This window comes from Solea solea, chromosome 21, assembly GCF_958295425.1.
Source record: "Solea solea chromosome 21, fSolSol10.1, whole genome shotgun sequence".
NCBI classification, from domain to species: domain Eukaryota; kingdom Metazoa; phylum Chordata; class Actinopteri; order Pleuronectiformes; family Soleidae; genus Solea; species Solea solea.
Window position 1 is genome coordinate 12,523,346 of NC_081154.1, and position 21,575 is coordinate 12,544,920.

General features: G+C 41.0%; 1 protein-coding gene across 1 annotated transcript in view; it reads left to right on the forward strand.

Moving 5' to 3' along the window:
* Nucleotides 1-20,046, forward strand: part of cpxm2 (carboxypeptidase X (M14 family), member 2) — a 28,777-nt gene extending 8,731 nt beyond the window's left edge. The window contains 13 exon segments of the mRNA XM_058621641.1: nt 135-244; nt 3,133-3,272; nt 7,612-7,696; nt 8,996-9,146; nt 10,146-10,234; nt 12,063-12,186; nt 12,316-12,512; nt 13,747-13,926; nt 14,667-14,964; nt 15,170-15,309; nt 16,290-16,389; nt 18,992-19,245; nt 19,247-20,046. Coding sequence (XP_058477624.1) covers nt 135-244; nt 3,133-3,272; nt 7,612-7,696; nt 8,996-9,146; nt 10,146-10,234; nt 12,063-12,186; nt 12,316-12,512; nt 13,747-13,926; nt 14,667-14,964; nt 15,170-15,309; nt 16,290-16,389; nt 18,992-19,245; nt 19,247-19,372 — 1,994 coding nt within the window. The 3' untranslated portion in view covers nt 19,373-20,046.
* Nucleotides 20,047-21,575: the final 1,529 nt, after the last annotated feature.

A 21,575-nucleotide genomic window follows, 5' to 3' on the forward strand; every position in this document is an offset into this window, starting at 1 on the left:
CAAGCTTTTAGCAAACGCATGAGGCCCTGACCCAGGAGCTACAGTATGTCATGCAGAAAGTTGTGCATGCAAAGCAATATGCATCACATGATAACATGACCATCACATGCCTTTGTGTCATTCCGATTACCCAGAATGCCCTCCTATGGGACTGGAGACGCTGAAGATTGATGATTTCCAGCTTCATGCGTCAAGCACAAAGCGCTATGGCCTTGGTGCACACAGAGGTCGTCTTAACATTCAGGTATGTAAAGTGTTGGAGTAGCTTGGGGAAGCTTTGCCGAAATGCTGGCACTTACATTATGATGCATATATAATTACAGAAAGATGCTGGCTGCTGTTATTTAGTTCATTATGGATGAAAGGTGCTCTCTTTTCTGGGTTTGACAACCACTTAAAGTGCTTCACGCTACAGTTCTGCCATTCATTCATTCATTCACATGCATATTCATACAGCACATTCACATGTTAATTCCATCATTTACACCCATTCACATACAGCTGTCAGGTGCAAGAAGTACAGTATATATATGCACACGGTGCAATGAAGGAGCCGGGGGTCTGAGTGCTGACCTTCTGGTTAGAGTAAGACCCGCTCTATCCCGCGATCTCGCTCCATGATATTATTATTCCGTATTCCAATTACTCCAAAGCTAACTCAACAAAGATGATCACAGTGTTGCGATCAATCCAGGGGCACACCCCCAAGCCCAATAAAAAGTATTGGCATCTTAGAAAAGGTATTTCCTGTTAGTGCAAGCTGTGCTTTGAAGGTATTTGCCTGTGCGCACTCACCCTACAGTGAGCTCCATCGTCTCCAGGCCAACTGCACAACTGCATTGAACCATATGCACACATATGTTTTTAATTCACGTAAGACAACGACTGGCCGTTTGGTGCAAATGTACTGCTGTGCATGTGAGTGCATGTGTGTCAGCAGGAACAGGGATTATGTCCATTCTAGATGCATCAAAAGCAGTGAGCGTTGTCTGCTGAATCAGGGCCGCAGCCACTGAAGTTTGTTTATTTCCATAAACCGTCTTTATTTTTAGCTGCTCTAACGTTCCAGACACCAACAGTTTTGGGAAAAATTTCACTTTCCTTTTTGATATTCTGAGATACACACTGGCAGGGAAATGTGGACAGAAATTAGTAAAAAAAATAATAATTATGGGATACAATAGTCACATTGTTTTCACGTCTGCACCTAGATCTGGACGGGCACCAAAATGTAATCACTTGTTCCGCAGCCAAACCTTCTGCCATTTTTCAGTGAAATCTGTTTCCCAACACATTCCTGAGATGCTCTGCGACAATAGCCAACAGAAAAAAGTGGAATATAAAACAGACCCTATTATTTTACAAACCCGGTCTATCATTCAACTAAAAACACACACATTTTCGTTTAAGGAATTTAGCTTAAGGCAGCTAACAACTTGAAATGCTTTTTCTAGATGAAAATCAGTGAAAGTACAGGATGCATGGCTCCCTTCTTTAGTCTACACATCCTTAAGCCCATTGTATACATCCGTGCACATTGTGCACATGGTGCACCCAGTATGGTGACGGTACAAGTCTGGACACAAGGAATAGGACACATTCCTACCAAGTCACCAGACTAGGGACTTCCAGCTGACCGAGCCTGTCCCCGTCATCCAGAGTACCATCGCCACAGGACTTAACGGCTGAGGCTCATTGGTTCTGACACGGATAGCCCTCGCGTAAATGTGTTTGCGGTGAATCTGAGACCCACACACTTTTCTCCAGCGGCACCAGTGAGTGTGGAGATGTGCTGGTTCTGGTTGAGGTGCTTGCAGCGGGCTACCGGAAGACTTGATTACAGTCAAGGTCCGCCCTAAAACCATGCCAGGCCACCTGGCACTGCTCTCACCTGCCAGTTGCGAGACAACTGCCGTTGTAGAGTTGAAGGTTCCAAACCCTAGTAACCCAAGGGCACAGACTCTGTCTCAGTCACAGAGTGAGTAGTAACGGTCACATGTGCGCTTTTTATAGGTTTCAGGTTGGGGTGCACGACCTCCCCACTCCGCCTGGATGCAGTTTAATGTCATACCCAGGACAAGTCACCACTATCAGTTAAAAACACAAAAACGTGGGTTAATCGCCAACAATTACCAGGGAAATATCTAAAATGTCAATATTTAACAGAGGAGTCTGGTGTATTTATATGTATTTAGCACTGCTGATCGCGAGTGGATGCTGTCCAGGGAAGTATACCACAGCCTTAACAAGTAGATAGATTGGTCAGCCTCTTTGGGACAGACCCTTGTACAATGCATAATGAACTAAACACATAACAATGACTTTAAATATTAATTTAACATAATTCACACACAAAAACAATATGCTTATCATTTGGACACACAGATAACTGTTCCATCCCATTTTCAGTCTTAATCTACATAATGCACCTTTAATTTTTTTTTCTCTTTGAGGTGGTAATAAGTGAACACTGATGTGTTCTGTTCTTTTATGTGCCGATTTTGAAAATGACTCCGTGGAATAATAAGGAATAATAGGAGACGTGCAGTTCAAAGAGACTTGACGCTCAGCATAAAGAGGCCGTCGTATCATCACAGTGTTTAAGTTAGGATGAGGAGGGTGAACAACGTGATCTGTCAGCATCAGTCTGTCGGCAACAATGTCAGCGGGTGTTGCATAGGATTTATGGATTTAATGTAATATAATGTAATATAAGTTCAACATTTGCACTTAGTGTGCACTAAAACTAAAATCTGGGAATGCTTGGATTTAGAAAGAGGCTCAGATAGTGATTTCCACTCACAGATGTGGCCAGTGTTCACTATAATTACTGATAATTTACTTTTTCCAATTTAAATGATGTCTTTTGTTTATATTTAAAAGCCATGCACTACAGATTTAAGTAATGTCTTCGTCAAGGCAGAAGACACATTTATCCATTATCTTTGCTGCATGTTTGTCAGAGTTCAATAGTGTACAGTAGGCTTTAAGGCCCTACCAGTCAGTGGGTTGTACCATGCATAGGCAGTGTGTGTGTGTGTGTGTGTGTGTGTGTGTGTGAGAGAGAGAGAGAGAGTCAACATGTACATCTGGAATACAATTGTGCTCCACATGCCTGTTTCTGACCCGCAGGCAGGCCTTTATGAGGATGACCTCTATGATGGGGCCTGGTGTGCAGGGAGAAATGACCCGCTGCAGTGGTTCGAGGTGGACGCCAGGAGGCTGACCAAGTTCACAGGGGTCATCACACAAGGCAGGAGCTCCCTCTGGTCGTGAGTAGGAACCATGCAGACATGCACGGAGAGTTGCAGATGGTCGCACAGTGAGAACGGGGATTTTCTTTCTTGCTCGAGCGAACTTGAAAGGCTAAATGTGGGGGACAGGTTTTCCCAAGCTGCATTAAAGTGTAGTGATGTCTGTCTTTTTTTTTTTTTTGTCTGTTTTATGAAAAAGTATAAATATGAAGTCCTTTTTTTACTGTCTTCAAAGTTTCATGGAGACATTGTCTATCCATGTAGCCGAGGTGGAGGAGAGCAGGCAGGGCAATATTTTTTTCTTTGGGTTGCAGTACCCAATTTCAACTCTAGTTGCATAGCTTACATTTCGTCCCTTTAGCCCTTACTGCACCCGCAAGTATTATTCCCAATTGCTGTGAGAATAATTGCTATAATAATAATAATTTATATGCGACACTATTATAATAATAATAATGATTTATAGGTCACATATTCAGGCTTTACAAAATGCATTTGTTCGTCTTCTAATGTGTTGATGAGTTACAGTTATGATTCCTTTTATATCTCATTTTTTTGGTAGCAATATAAAGTAGCAATAATTGTGCAGAAGTCACAAGATAGTTTTAGTTTTTCTTATCTTTTTGTTCATAAAAACGAGCCAAGCGAACTTTGAACTGTGATATTTATATAGTTGGATATAAACGCTATATAAGACACTCCATGTTACACATTCCTATAGCCTCTGTATATTATACTGTACGTTTTAGCATAGCAGTAGACAAAACACAGAAGAAATGCTCCGCGTTCTAAGGGTTAAATGTTTGCAGGTGACTTTTTTTAGTTATTTGTTTCAGTCACCTGCAATTTGTAAAGGAAAAGATGAAATATTTCATAGAAATGGACTAGTGTGGCTGTCTTATATACTCAGAACAGCGGTTGTTCGTGTCAGGTTAGATGTTTTCATTTTCAGGGGCCGTGACTGTCTGTACAAAATGTCACGGCCATCCATCCAATTTCAGATGAAGTCAGTCCAGATCAAAGCAACTCTGAATCACGCTGGAACAGAAGAGTTTTACAATGTCTGTGTTATATGGAAACTACTAAAAGTATCCCAGGCAGCGATCATTGTTCCAAAATGTGGATTTTCCTTTAAACCCGGGCACAACATTTTACCTTTACAAACATAAACAACACAAGCTTTTTTAATATCGTCTAAGTAGCGTTGGACCTTCATGGATGTTTGCCCTTTTCACAAGACTTTTCTGATCCCCTCACTGTGGGTTTAAGGGTGTATTGATTTGGAACTCAGCCTCATTCTTTCATCTCTCTTAAAAGGTCACAGCATTATTGAAATAACACGTTGTTGTTTTTTTTGATTTTGCTCAATTCTAAGCTTGTTCATTAGACTCATATGATGGGAAAATGGAGATATAACACTAAGGGATTATTTAAAAACTGCTGATTTTAACAGTTTTTTCCACATTGGCTCCACATTTACTCTAAACTTGGACACCGCCTACACGTTCCCATCTCTTCAGTCTGTATGCCACTGTTTGTACTGTACTGTATTGTATTGTATTGTAAATGATGCACATTATTAACGTCCAGCAAGTCACATGACATGAGTTAAGAACCATTCTGTCCAATGATATTATAAACTGTTTTAGGATTAAAAGGATTAGGTGTGTGTGTGTATTGTTGTGGCGAAAGGTGCATGTTGTCATGGTACTTCAGCTTGAATTGTTCAGCCCACACTTTTCAAACAAGACTGGAAGCTCCTTTTGTCTGTGCACCAGGCTGTAAATTTGGGTTGTGCTGGCGGGGGAATTACGGTGGGCTAAACCCGGGCTTCTCAAACTTTTCCAATACCAAATACCACCTGAGAAAATACTGAGCTCTACTATTTCTATTATCACTAACGTTAAAATACAGTTGTGTAAATAGGTCAAGCAATGCCAGCTATGGACTTTAATCAGGAGGCAGATTTATTTATTATTTATCCTCCTCTTCCGAGTCAAATTAGACTTAGATGGAGCAAGAGATAATTAATAATATCGTATATATATTATATATAGATAATAATTATTATTATTTGTTTCATTTTCTACGAGCTCTACAGCTCCACTCCGATCACATACGCTGGTATAAACACGAAACAGAATTTCAGATTTTTCCTCCAGAGTACCATCAGAGGAAGCTCGCGTACAAGAACAAACTTCAACACATTTAAATGTGTTGACATATATAATATACTTTGAAAATAAAAGAAATAGTGTGGTTTATGTAGCATTGAGGTAAGCCTTTTAACTGCACTTTCGTCAAGAGCCTTCGGTCAAACTGAAACACGTTTTTCATGTTTGGAAGTTGAAGGTTAGTACACAAACAAAGAGCAATGACATTCTTTCTGGAAGGCAAAGGCCACCATAAATCCCTGGTGCACTGGGAAAAACAGCGGTGAACAGAGGTCTCTATTTCTTACAATCTGCAATCCTTTAAGAGTTGTTAAATCCAACTGGCCCAAGATGCGATTGCTTTTCGAGATCAAAATGAGGCAGTGAATGAATTACTTCTCAAACCTGCAATTAAATTTGATTAAAAAATCACTCAGAAAGGCTTCTTCCACCACCGTATAATATGTTGTAGATTTCTATGCAGACAAAAGGTTTCAGTTCACTGAATTAAACGATTGTAATTTGTATTAGTTGTCGAGCACCAATACAAATATCCAACCCATTGATAACAGCAATGTGTAGAAATCAAGTACATCCTTTAATCATGAAAAGTAAAGTCCTCGCCTTTACAACAACGTGTTGAAGGAGAAATGTTCCGTTTGCATTTAATCTGCTCCTCTGTTCACCAAGAACACCAACAACCTCTTCTGTTCACATTTCCCCCTACTCTGACTTTGCTCCGCAGTAATATTTGACAACTTTTGGCCTTTGTTCTTCTTAATTGGGAAGGGTGGCACAGACGTCAGGAAACTGCAGCGTAGTTGGAGAGCACGGGGAGACACTTTATCAGGCCGGGTTTGTAATTTCCCCCGCAAGGCCAGCGCGTTCTGAGGGCATAGAAGACACTGATTCCTGAGACAGGATTTCTCCACAATTAGATCTGTAGGGCATGTAGCTGTCTGTTGCTGCCAACTCATGGGCTTCTTTCTCTAACAGTGCGTTAATTAGCAGAACTGGGAATTCTTACCAGGCTGCACCAGCTTAGCACTGACGTCTTTATCCAGGACGATGGGAGTCCCTGCCAGCGTGCATTCTGCTCGCTGAGGGGAGAGCTCTGTGTGGCACATAAGTCATTGGTTAACTCCTTTTTCAGAGACATGTAAAACAAAGAAACAAACAAAAACGTCCTGCTGTGAAGTTTCACCTCTGTGCTGTATATGCTAGAATCATTTTACAAACCAAACGTGTACATCGTGAGTAGTAGAACTATAGTTCTATAAACCATAGTATAGTTTATAGTTCTGCAAGTCTGCACCGGTTGTTTTATTTTACGTTTTTGAAATCAATTTTATTGACTAGTCATGGTAACTATTCATAAGATTTACTGATTAGTATGTGGCTCAGTCTGTTAAACATGCTATCCCATAGTCATGTGATGAGTGGTATGTCATTCTCAGGATTCTAAAACCCTAAACTATCTGTTTTTTTTTTTTTACCATAAGTGTCCTCAGACCTCAGTGTCAGCTTTAGATTTTTAAGATTTATTTAGTAGGTCAGAACTGTGTCGTCTCATGCCAATCATGTAACTTTGATAGAAGTTAAGGCAGATTTAATGCACAAGTATTTAATGCTCAAGAGATGAAAAGTGATGGACACTTGGAAAGGCAGGGACAGAAGACTAGAGTTACGAAAACATAACAATATGGATTGAAAAAGGTTTAGCTGTGATGCAAAGCTCAAAGTATTTGTTATATAAAGCATAACCGGTGACCAAAATGGGTGATTCTTTTTTTTTTTTACTGTTTGAAATCCATCCGGATTTTTGTTTTGCACTTCAAGCCTTCGTCTTTTAAGAAAAACAAAAATGCTGTAAGATTTGAATCGACGTTAGGATGTTGATGTTTTCAATGTTGATCAAAAATGAAGATAAGAGAGCGTATTTCCCAAAATCTTGAATAAGAATTGATACAAAATGGCAGCTCAATCTGTTTTCCAGTATTGATTTTGAAACTTTAGTCGGATAATCAAAGTAATCTGTGACAAACTTCAGTTTTAGAGTGAAAAGTTGCCTCTTTTCCAATTTTACTATTTTTAAATCGACTCTAACTCTGTCTCACCCCAGTTCTCCATTTGCAGTGAATTCAGCTTGACAAGAAATGTCTTTCCTTTCACTCACCCCTTTGCTTTTCTTCTAACGCTAACAGAAGTGACTGGGTGACCTCGTACAAGGTCATGGTGAGCAACGACAGTCACACCTGGGTAACGCTGAAGAACGGCTCGGGAGACTTGGTGAGTAACAACCATGACATTTACAAACTAATATCCTCTGACAGACAACATCTGCTTATCGCAACGTGAAGTGTTTGAGATTCAGCAATATTGTGTGTTTTTTTCTCTGTGTGTGAAACGCTTCATATGCAGTGTTGTTTTGTGTTTCCCAGACTGAACGGATGCAGACGGACAAATTGAATTCCGTCTTTAGAGCAATTACAGTGAAAGCTGTGGAGCTCCTGCTCATTTCCAACGCTTAATGAGCTGAGTGGGAACATTAGCAAATACCACTAATTCTCAAACAGATGGGAACCTCATCCTGGCGTTTTGTCTGACTTGTGTCTTCTTTCTTCTTGGCCTCATGAAGCCAGTAACTGCAGATAAACCAAGCAGAGTTACACCTAAAAAGAAAACAAAAAACAACACAGAGCAACTGATTACGGATGTAAAATAACGATATCACCAATGAACATCGTACAGCTCTCATTAGGTTCATGTGTTGTTGTTGTTGTTGTTTTTTGGAGGGAAAATCTCATCTCGGCTGCTGCCGACTGCTGTTCACGTCCCCGCAAATGAAATTTCGGCGTAACTGTAGACTCCCTCGGCTGGTTGATGTCATCAATGTGGGAGATAAAGCCCCTACAGCAATTTCGTCTCAGTTACAAACTTGCTGCTCCACCTTTGAAGCAGAGATTACCTAAAATAAACTCATCATGGAATCATCGTATAATGACTCTTGACAGGTGCATGGATATGTATTTATATTTGGGTTATGTCGATCAAATTATGAAGATTGAATTGCCCTGTGCTTACTTTAAGTATTATTTTTAAATCCAAAAGTTACATCTGCTCTATTAATATCTCATATATTTATATAGTATATTACATATAATGTAACATAAATATACCTACCGAGTTTGTAATGAAGTTTGCAAGAACAGACTTGATTTTGGCTGTATAGTATTTGAGCTACAACATGCATAAATGTGATTCGACTGAACGTTTCTCAACCTCTGACGCACGCTCTGCGAGGCAACACACCCACAATGCAGTTCGGCAACACCTGACATGGTGATGATTTCATTTGATGGCAGGCATTCGATTTCACGATGAGCTGTGGACAGGACACCGACACGGTGGTTGGAAACGTCCATGCTTCTAATAGCTTGCGTCAGTTTGATTTAAACTGCCCAAGACATAAACTAATAAATGAAATAAAATAGCTTAAGACAAATGGGTTTAACAGTCATGTTTGTCAGTGTGTGTGTTTTTCTGTTTTTTTTTTCACCGTTTGGCTGACTGTGTTTGCCTCAGTAGATCTTCACCGCCAACAGGGAGAAGGAGATCCCAGTCCGGAACATCTTCCCAGCACCGGTGGTCGCCCGGTACATCCGAGTGAACCCTCGCTCTTGGTTTAACAGTGGAAACATCTGTATGAGAGTGGAGATCCTTGGCTGTCCTTTGCCAGGTGACGGGTTTGTATGGACAAAGCAGACACATGAAGAATTCCAGCTGAATGAATGAAAAAAGAGCTTTTAGTTGAGCACAGTGAGAACTTTGGCAAAACAAATCTGAAAAGAACACAAGGTTACAATCTGAAATGCCCATTAATACTTAATTTGTCGGTTTGTTTAATCATCCACCCAAACTGACCTCTCCTTTAAGCTCTAATACAACTTTTAAATGATTATACTACAGTATTCTCAGTCACTGCAGTCACAGATGATGCTTGCTGTTTGATAATACCTATCCCTTTCAATTTCACTTGTATGAATCTTAATTGCCTGTTATTGTGGGGTAACTGTTTAGCAGTCTTGTATAAAGTACCTTAAAGGGCTACTCGAGTAAAGTACAAGTATCTTACCAGAAAATTACTTGGTGGAAGTTGAAGTCACATTTTTATAATATTACTTAATTAAAAGTCTTAAAGTATCATTTACTGTACTTAATTTTCTGATATAAGTATTAAAAAAGTGAGGAGTTAGGATTGAGCCATGGTGGCTCAGTGGTAGGGCAAGTTGTCTTTCAACTGGAAGGTTGTGGGTTAAATTCCTGGCTCTGCTAGTCTATATGTGTCCTTGAGCACTTCAAAACACTGAAGTGTGTGAATGGGCAAATGGCAAAACCGTAGTGTAAAGCAGCTCATCAAGACTAGAAAAGCTCTATATAAATACAGACCATGACCAACTCTTCTTCTTCTGATTTCATCAGAATATAAATAACAATTACGTACTTAAGAACAGTAATAAAGTATTTGTACTTTGTAACATTACAACACGGCTGTTTAGTGAGACCTTTCCTCAAATATCTTAAAACTTTGCCACAAAATTGAAAAAAAAAATACATGTAAGTGACAAAATGTTTCTTAGTCAAATAGCTGAAAGCATGTATATTCTAATAATTGCCTCATCTGCCTTATCTCGCTCCTAAATATCAATAACTGTGAGCATCTTTGCTTCCTCCACAGATCCAAATAATTACTACCGCCGGCGCAATGAAGTCATAACGTCCGACGACTTGGACTTCAGACACCACAGCTACAAAGAGATGAGACAGGTGAGCGTTGGTGACAGGGAAACAACAGATCTCAGCCTGCACCTCTTAGTTCTTATTCAGCAAAGAGACCAGAGCTCAGAAGCTCGGAGCTATTAAATCTTCTTGAGTAAGTGAGAGCCAAAGGCAGACAGACTGTGTCCTCTGCAGGAACAATGTGTGAACTAAATGCTGCCATGCAGCCACATGAGAATGCGCACGACATCTCCCGGCTCGTGTCATTACTTATTCATATACTTGTCATGAACAGTAGCCCATTTTGTACCAATAAGGTGGACAGCTGTATTTGTCACCGTGTGCAGTGTGACCAAGTGAATGTGAATGTTGCGAGTGCCGCGAAACCCCGTGCCAAACAGCCGACAGCTGGTGTCCTAACCTGCTGCTCTGGCCCGCTGTGAGACTTGCTCCAATTAAAAAACTCGCCCCATATAGCTCATTGTAACACAGCGGCCTTTCTTTCTGCTGTGACAGTTTGAAACGCTACCCCGGCATTATCAAAGTGAATTAAATGCCCCGTTTTTTTGTTACCGGTGAGGCTAATGCGTGTCACACAGGGTGTCCAGCCTCAATAGGCCTTCACAAAGAAAGCACGGGGTATTTTTAAAACTCCGCTTCTAAAGCCTTTTTTCACCCCGACATTTCTTTTCTCCTCGCAGGCACCAGGTACCATATCTCTCTCGTGTCCACAGCTGTTTAAATAGTGCTGCGCTGGGACCTTAGAGTGGAAAAAGCCCATCGCGGCTTTTCAAATAAAGGACATGCCCCATGAGGGGAATGAGAAAGATTTCTCTCAAGGATTGTGCTTTTCATAGATCTCCACTGATTATAATGTAATAGCCTTGGGAATACTGATATTGCCTGTGCTTGGACTTTTGAACAGCATTATGAAGTGGCTGAAAGTAGAAATATTTTCCACTTTATTAAAGATGGCATATTACCTAACCTTGACATTTCCAAGAATAGAATAAAACAGAATAGAAGAATTTAAATAAACGCCCATGGTAATATTTGTTGTTGTTACTTACATAAGAATATAAAATATGACACTATTTAAATATGTAAATTTAAGTAAGATGGAATGCAGAGCAAACTCAATCATATAGAATAATGAATACAAATCTAATTAAATAGGGCTTAAAAGAATGTCCTTTTCTAAAAAAAAAATAGGCAGTGGAGTTATATGGTAAAAGGCTTGTAGACAGCATGTTCGACATTGACTCTAAATACACTTCTGGTACATTTATCCAGGGAACGCCGAGCCATATTGAACTGGGAGCAATCGTTTGTCAAACGAACAAATCTAATGTTTGTGTGCTTGGTTAGAAGAATCAAGATTCCGCACAGACTTAATTAAAAGCCCATCGCTCCTGTCTGGGTAATAGCTTCTGCAGCAGCTGGGAGTGCGAGTAAACACAGATTTCTGCCATTAATGCAGTTGCTCTGTGCTCAACAGCTTGTTAGTCTTCCTCCTGCTGCACCGTGTCTCCGTGTCTTCACTCGTGCACATATGAGCAAATGAGAGTCGTCGTTATTTTAATCATCTTCTCTACAAGCCTGTCTTAGTAATTACCTAGACTGCAGCACACAAGACCCCCCCCCCCCCCCCACACACACCACACACACACACACTTGCCAGAGTGATATTAAATAAAGCCTTTGTCTCAGCACCTGTGACGCTATTTTTGAAATCACCAATAACAATGGAGATAATATGGTACTATTTGAGGATTCAGCAGTGTCAGAACACTCAAGATATGAAAATGTGGCACAGAAAAACATGGCTTAACATCAGCTTCTTTCACAGTATATTTCCTTGATTTACCCTCCGCAGCTCATGAAGGTGGTAAATGAAATGTGCCCCAACGTCACCCGGATCTATAACATAGGAAAGAGCCAGACTGGCCTCAAGCTGTACGCAATCGAGATCTCCGACAATCCCGGGGAACATGAAGTTGGTAAGTTCTTTAAGTGACGGGACGTGACTGTTCTACAATGAAAACAATGTCAGACACATCACACTTTGCACAGTGTGAATCCTCATTTTCCTCCCGTTTCTTCCCTTACCAAACAAACTCATTGAACAGGTGAACCTGAGTTTCGTTACACAGCAGGTTCCCATGGTAATGAGGTGCTGGGACGAGAGCTGCTCCTCCTGCTGATGCAGTTCATGTGCCTGGAGTATTTGTCTGGCAACCAGCGCATTCGTCACCTGGTGGAAGAGACCAGAATCCATCTGTTGCCATCTGTCAATCCCGATGGGTACGAGAGAGCCTTTGAAGTGGTAGGTCGGCCATTAGTGACCTGGTATCAGGCGCAGGCCCCTGGTGAAAATGGCACCGTATCTGTTTGGCAGCTCCTCTCCTGATGAAATGAGAACACATGTGGTGCAGGTGCACACTAGAACATTGGAATATATCAAAATAAACATTGTCCTGATGAGTCATATATATATATATATATATATATATATATACTGTATGTATATACGTGTGTGTGTATATATATACATATATGTATACATATACACACTGGTCCACACTAGTATATGCTGGTCCACCAGCATCATTATGTTGGTCCATGTTGGTTTATACTGGTCTATGCTGGTCCATGTTAGTCTATACTGGTCTATGCTGGTCCTCTAGCATCATTGTGCTGGTCTATTCTGGTCCTCTAGCATCATTATGTTGGTCTATACTGGTCTATGCTGGTCCATGTTGGTCTATACTGGTCTATGCTGGTCCTCTAGCATCATTGTGCTGGTCTATGCTGGTCCTCTAGCATTATTATGTTGGTCAATGCTGGTCCATGTTGGTCTATACTGGTCTATGCTGGTCCATGTTGGTCTATGCTGGTCTATGCTGGTCCTCTAGCATTATTATGTTGGTCAATGCTGGTCCATGTTGGTCTATACTGGTCTATGCTGGTCCTCTAACATCATTATGCTGGTCTTTGTTGGTCCACGCTGGTATATGCTGGTCCACCAGCATCATGATGCATAAATGCTCTTTTTGTCTGGCAGTGAGGATTAAAAATAGAAAGAAAATAAATGTATAAATATACCTTGTGATGTTAGTGTATTGTAGTTAAAGCACTATCAAATGAAAATATGTTTTAGGCTAGATTTACAAAGTGTAATGGACAGAGCCTGGTGAGAGCTCTGCCTTTTACACAGTCCATGATTTCATGTAATTTGCTGACCTAATGTGAACGTGCACTGTGACACTAATGGTGCAGCATACAACTTATTCCCATGTACCTCACGGTTCAAAGAGATAGGAGAGCAAAAGGGCAGCTCAAATGATCATGTTTGGTTGTGGCTGATTATACTGAGGTTGAATCAAATGACTATGTGTAATGTAAGAGGGTCACTGAGAATGAAAACTCACGTCACAATTCCCTGGCTGCTCTAATGTTGAGTTGACTTTCACTAACCCTGCGTAAAAAAAACATAGTTATTTTTTCTTTTTTGTCACAGCCATTTTCCTGCATGGAAATGTTAATTATTTTGTATCCAGGGTTCGGAGCTCAGTGGTTGGTCTCTGGGTCGATGGAGTGCCGATGGAATAGACATACATCATAACTTCCCCGATCTCAACTCCATACTGTGGGAAGCCGAGGCCAAGAAATGGATCCCACGCAAAGTGTTCAACCACCACGTGCCCATCCCTGAGTGGTACCTGTCCTCAAATGCCTCAGTGAGTCTGAAAGTTTCAGTTCATTCACTGTCTATGTTTCCGCTTCCCAACAAGCAAGTATTTGGATTTCAACTCTTTACAATGGCATCAAATTATATCTTCCATTGACTGCATCCATTGCTGGCAAATTATAACTCTGTGTCCCTGTCCATGTCTGGTGCCTCTTCCAGTTTAAGAAACAAATCCCAGAGCAGAGAACATCCGCTTGCTAAAAAAAGGGCATGAAAAACCAGCCATGTGCAATCTATTTTTGGGAGAAGTGGGCGCATTTGCTATTCGTGACGAAGAGGCTTGTGAGCTGAAATATCCCCAGTGATCTATTTAAAGCTCCTCCTCACGAGTGTTTTGACGTTACTGAGAGCCCTGAGTGAGTCACATAGAGCCTCCAGAATAGATGCTGCTGCTGCTGCTGCTGCTGCTGCTTGTAGAGCTGGGATCCCCCGTCTGTGTTCAGGAAGCTGTGATAACTGTCCACACCTGCCTCACTGAACAGCTCAACTACTGCTTAATTATATCAGCCCCATCAGTGGATGAATTTCCAGATTGTAAAATAGAAATATTTGTGGAATAGTGGAATTCGCTTCGAGCACAGACGTGGTGTGGTACAACCTTTGATGCTTAATCCCTCTCCCTCGTGTGCACATTGCACTGAAACTGTTGTCACTGTGAGGGCGTTCACTCAGCAATGATGCAACTGAGATGAGTGGATGAACAACATCATCCTCCCCTCTCCCCTGTAGGTTGCCTTGGAGACGAGGGCACTGATAGCGTGGATGGAGAAGATACCCTTTGTGCTGGGTGGCAACCTCCAGGGAGGAGAGCTGGTGGTGACCTTCCCATACGACAAAACTCGCTCCCAGGGAGTGAGCAGGGAGCAGACCCCCACCCCGGATGACCACGTCTTCCGCTGGCTGGCCTTCTCTTATGCATCCACCCACCGCCTGATGACTGATGCCAGTCGACGTGTCTGCCACACAGAGGACTTCGCCAAGGAGGACGGCACCATCAACGGGGCGTCCTGGCATACTGCAGCTGGCAGTTAGTGTCCATAGCTATAACACTTATATATATATATATATATATATATATATATATATATATAACACTGTATATAACACTGTGTCTTGCAGGAATCGCTTTGAGCTCTTTGTTTTAACACCCACATCTGCATATTGAACCCAGCAGAGTGCTGACTTGAGTTGACGCTGGCCTTTGCTGTATGAGTTCTTCTCTCTCTCGGCAGGTATGAATGATTTCAGCTATTTGCACACCAACTGCTTTGAGTTGTCGATGTACGTGGGCTGTGACAAATTCCCTCATGAGAGCGAGCTGCCCGAGGAGTGGGAGAACAATCGCGAGTCTCTTCTGGTCTTCATGGAGCAGGTACAGAGGCGAATGAGGCCCACGCAACTCAAGAAAATACACAAGCAGACAAGTCGTTTTTTCATTAGTCTGGAGTTAGTCTGGTTCCTGTGGTCTTGTGCTCCTCTGGAGTTCTTATCTAGTATGTGTCAATACCTCAGTAGTTGATCACATACTCCAAACATCATGAGACGTATTTAAACGTTTAAATACCTAAAAAGCAAATAGGAATCAATTGGATCCTCATATCAACATTTGAGTCATCATGAGTTAAAGGCAACAGGACTAGCTTGAGTTGACTATAATATCATCATTACAGAGAATTCATTATACACTTTATTATTAGAGGATCATTAAGTGAAAGTGAAAATGTTCACTTACAAATCAAGGGAGAAGTAGGCTCATTTTCCCAAAGACTTCCATTCAAACAGTGGTGTCGCCCCCTGATGGCTAACTGCTTTTTTGGCCCTAGTTCATACATTTTAAAATAGTCATTTTATAAAACAAGAAACAATTCAAATTGTTATTTTTGAAAGCAGTCAACAACTGCATAAAATGTGTGCACAGTACTGGACATTAGCAACGCATGATCCTGCCAAAAACCTAACTTACCTGTATGCCATTACATAACTAAACGGTGCATTATAGAGGACTGAGAGTTACAGAAGTCTTTCAGGTTCAAGGCTGCATTCTCAGCCTTTCTTTCAGATGTTTGAACTGTGACAGACATGTCCTGTTATGTTTTATTTAATCTTGTGATGTGTGCTTCAGAGGATACGACCCCAGGCAGGAAGCCTTTATTTAAATATTGATGCTGGATGAGGAGGGACATGTTTTACCATGCTGTTAAACTGCAGAGCATACATTATGCATCGCAAATTATACAACATGCCATCACTTTGTGTAATATATATTATGTTAAAATATGCAGTAGCCGTTAATGGGGTACACTTAGGGCAGGATTCACACATGGCTGCACAGGTCATGCTTTTCGTGTGCAGGTGCATCGCGGGATCAAAGGTGTAGTGAGGGACCTGCAAGGTCGTGGAATAGCCAACGCCACCATCTCTGTGGAGGGCATCAGCCACGATATCCGTACAGGTAAAAATATCACAAGATGTGATTTCTGTTATATTTCCAGCTAGTTATTGGTAATTTGAAGTAATCACTGACATGGTAAATAGTCTGTATTTATTTCTTGTCTTTATGACCACTCAAATCTGCTTTAAGGCCCCGGTAAACTTTCGTGCATGGTGCGCGTTGGGTCCGCGCATGCAGCCTAGATTTTGGAACCGTGCGCAAAGAGTGTGTTGGCCCCGCTCACCAAGCAGAAAAAATATTTCGCAAGAAGCCGCCAAGGATAGCCTCGAACCGCCCGACTCCCCTGCCCGACGGGCATTCGACCAGACACGTCCATGGGAGCTGCAGCATCGTCCTCTTCTTCTTTGGTAGGACTGCGTCCTATTCCCTGCGCCACCCGATGGTGAAGTGACATACTACAGGATCCTGACGAGGGAGTATACCAGGGTCCGCGCATTGCGATGTACACTTTGGTATACCAGGGCCTTAAAGGCTTACACGACACCCATTCACCCTTTCACACACATTCACACGTGCCCAGCATATGTATGTCTGTGTGTGTGTGTGTGTGTGTGTGGATACAAGCTCAGACATTACAATCAAAGCAGCAGAAGTTACATCAGGACTCATGGACTTGCCTGAGTCACTCTGTGAGCATTTGAAGGCTAAATAAAGCATTTCATGCGTGTGACTTAATTCAAAGTCATATCGAGTGTCATCGAGGCTTCTGCTTTGAATTTGATTATTGATTGTGTATCCGAGAAGAAATCTCCGCTGAGCAGAGCCAAAGCGGTTTTGTACTTAGAGCGTGAAATTGAATGTCCACAATGACATTAGTCATAATTACTGAAACTGAGAATACGTCCTCATCTTACAAATGTTACTTTTGCAGATGAAAGTTTCCATACTTTTATTTTGTTATTATTGTTTCGGAGCTGATGATCCATTATACACAGAAAGTAATCCTTTCATCAGCATACATCGACTGCAGTCCGAAAAGGCTGGACAGGTAGCTTCGGAGCGTCGTCTAAACTCCCGTATCGGATGTTTAGACGACAGAAAAGTCATTCGCTCATTAGCATTTTATAAATATATATTGCATTTCAGGAAACAATTAGATTGCCCTTCTGTCATCTGCTTGTGAGTAATGTGAGCGCAGATGTCCGTAATGCAAGCGCTGGGATCGACTGTAGCTCAGCTGCACCGACAGACCTGCTGTCACATTTAATTTGCCTCAGTGTTCGTTCAAACGTGTCAGGTGGGTGTTTGGTTGACTGGAAGGAAACAACACTGTTGTTCTTATGAGTGAGTCATAGGCTGCAAATACACCACGAGCGCATTCGTGCTCAGCTCTGCGAGACCAAGGAAATCCAACATGACAATGCAGAGCTATTTTTAAAATTCTCAGTAGGGATAAAGAGCAAAGGTAGAACACTAAGAACTCTCCAGAAGTTTTATTTTAGGGTTTTTATATATAGTTTAGATTAAGGAGTTTTGTGACGTTTATGTGTAATGTGGAATTTAATGTGTGCTTTGCCCTTCATAGGTAAAACCCACAAGGATATTATAGTAAAACGTTGTAGAGAGAAAGTACTAATAGTGATGCCCATAATTAAATCTGCTTATGGAAATACAATCATTTGTTTTGAATTAACTTTACTAATTCTTCCTGACTTACTTTTCACAAAGTAAAACCAACTAAATCTATTAAAGTTTTAGGAGATCTATTAAAGATACGCTATTGTAAATTAGCCAATGTCAAGTTTACAGGTTATTTTTTGTTTATTTTCTAGATTATGTCAGATTAATTACATATTTTGTGTTGTTGGGAGTCAAAGGTGAAGTTAAACTTTAATTAAAGTCACAATCTAAATCTCAAAAATGTCTAAATCTAAAAAACATCCTTGTTAAACTACTGAAAATAATCTGTTATATCATAACCCTAACCCATATTGTCATTTATTGTGTGTGTGGTTCTGGTTTCTCTGGCATCTATTTACATTGACAATTTATTGCATGTTAAAATGGTGTATTAACAATTTAAAATGAAGAAAAACTAAACATTCTATTTAAAAAAAAAAACACTGTAGTTGTACATGAACACCACATTTTTGAACAGTACAAAAAATTTAGGTTTTCATCTCAGTGTGTAAAAACCAAGGCCTAAAAATGGAAACTATGTACAGCTGCTTTTTCCCACTTTTCCCCTTTCCGGTTCTGGCGACAAAGACGCTGATTTGCTGGCTTCCTGCAACAGTGCGAGTGAAATCACCATTACAACCACATGCTGGCTTTCACGGGCAACGTCTCAGCTTTCAGAAACCGTTGGGATTTTTCCGATAGCACAAACCGTCACGTAATTACGGCGATGCAAAGTGCATTTGTGCAAACATGTTGTCTGCGATACGCTCGGTGTTAAAAGGTTAATGCGATCCGCCATGTTGCCACTGTCATATTCACTTCTACTCACATGCATTGAGCAATGTCAGCCATTGATTATTGTGTGGCTCAGTGGATGAGTGCATGCTCCACATGTAAGTGGACACGGGTTCAATCCCCACCATATCTAATTGATAATAGCCTCTCAAGTACACTGGTAAAATATCCCTGTGTGTGTTTCCAGCTGCTGATGGCGACTACTGGCGCTTGCTGAATCCCGGAGAGTACAAAGTAACAGCCAGGGCCTTGGGCTACAGCTTCACCAGCAAGAAGTGCGAAGTGGGCTACGAGATGGGCGCCACCAGGTGCGACTTCACCATCGGCCGCACCAACCTGTCACGAATTAAAGAAATCATGGAAAGATTCAACAAGCAGCCCATCAGACTGCCCATGAGGCAACTCCAAGCCCGCAGGTCCAGACAAAGACGTCTGGGGACTTAATGTCCGTACGAGAGCTCAGATCAGACTGCAGAGAACTCCAGCCCTGGGACTGGACCTCTGTCAGATTCCTTCACAGAGCTGTCAAAGAAATTACTTTAAAATTTCAAAACTGTGGGTAATTTAAAGGGGTTACTTTGTTTGGGGTGGGTGGGTGGTTTTTAAGCTCATCACAAATTTCATCTTTGAACTTGTGTTATAATATCCACTGTCTGAATCCTGTGAAGAGTTTGTTAAACCTCTTTTCTTGGATCCATAAAGGTCCAGTGTGCAAAATTCTGGTGACATTATTTTCATTAATTGGAAGAAATTGAAGATCCTATATAAACGGATCGTACTGAGGCTGCCATTATTGGCCACTGTGTTTTTGGACGACCAAAACATATTTTAACCTCAAGTTTTGATACAAACTTAAAGCTATACAGGTTTTTAAAACACTCTTAAAAGGAAAGGACGTAACTTCACCATTAATTCATTGCTAGATTTTACACACTGCACCTTTAAGACATCACAACATCACTACTATAAACACACATTTTTTTAAGATAAAATAAAATTATAAGCTACAGATAGAGGTTTTATCTTCGCATTACAGTCATTACTGTTATGATGTACATACGTAATAACTTATGTAACACAGCTACGTAAACCATTACAAAACTTTAACCTGCATTTGTGCAATTTTTTTTTTTTTTATTCTTTTAAATATTGGACATAGTGGCTTCTTTGTGTGTCACTGATTTGTTTCTTATAAACTCTGGTTTGTCAAGTTATTAAATAAAGACTATAAGTTTACACAAATTGAACATGTGTTGATCTTACTATTGGTTCATTTAAAAGTGGACGTTCTCCCCTGTCTGGTCCTCCTTCTTTGATTGTTGCATGGGCAACTCTTTAAGAATTATACAGGGCATTGCACTTTGGGGAAACTTCACTGCAGCAGTATATTTTTTATATTTTATGAAGTCTTCCCCAGATCTGTGCCAACACACTCTTGTCTCTGAGCTCTGCAGGCAGCACTCAAGGGTTTGGGATTTGCTCCGACATGCCGTGTCAGCTGTGGGATGTTACACAGATAGTTATGGCTGTGATTCTAAAAAAAAGCACTTCACAAGAGATGTTCAAAATCCTGCTCTATTTGTAATTTGTGAGGTATATTCTGTATTCAAACAGCTATTAACATGGACTCTTCCACGACCTTGTGAAAACCACATCAATGTCGAACGTCGCTGGATAGAATTAAAGCAAATATATCGTCCGACTCATGCATGTTGTAAACGTGTTAGCCTGTTATGGATTAATAAAGTCAAAGCAGTAATGACTGATGCACCGTGGTGCCGCTCCTTAATTAATATCAAACTATGATTTTACATTCGCTCCTGCTTGATTGAACATCCCTAATGGAAAATAAACCCCATTACAGTCCCATAACTTACTTGTAATCACCTTGGTTAATTTTAAGCATCATCTCATTTGATTTCCGCAGCAGTGGGGCTGTAACTGGCGAGTGCCGGCGTGGAAAGGCTTTAATTATAAGAGCTCTACTGGGGCTTTTACACATCACTAGCTTATTCTGACGAAAACCTTCCTTCTCTCTGGCCGACATGCAATTAGAGGAAGCCTCCACTTTTCTTTCTTTTTTTTGCCTCATCCCACAAAGGTTATTGAACGGACTGGAGGCTCACGCACCTGTCATCTTCTCACAGCACTGAGAGTGCAAGAATCATTATCGTCCAGTCAGCTCTATTCTGCAGTGAATTATGAACAGAAGAAAAGTGCAATATGTGTATGTATATTCATATATGGTACAGGTGATTTGGCACAGTGCAAAGTAAGAAAGAATTAAGTAAATGAAAAAGCAGTGCACATGAGCACAAAGCTTAAGTAGCATGAAACAAAAGAGGCATGTCGAGCTAATGTTGCTAAAAGTCCATGAACAAAAAAACAGTCCACAGGGATCAGAAACCAAGACGTTTGGTTTCCTGATTACTTTTCTAACGTTACCGTCAGTGCAACTGGAGCATATCAGTCCTCCCAACGGTCAGATCAACTGCCATCCCCACAGCACTGCCAAAAAAACAAGTAACCATGAGCTGTGGCCAACATGCAACCTCACAACACTGCTTTCTTCCTGACTTCTTGAAGACATAACCATTTTGCAGCGTACTTGAATGTTTACCAGAGCCTCAGATCTCTGAATTTTTTCAAATTCTACCTCATTGTTGACTTGACTTCCTCTGAGAATTCAGCATTCAAATGAAAAAAGGGGGAGGCAAAGAAGTGGCCCAGTTTAGAAAGCCTCGGAGGTAAAAGGGCAGACACTGGCACTG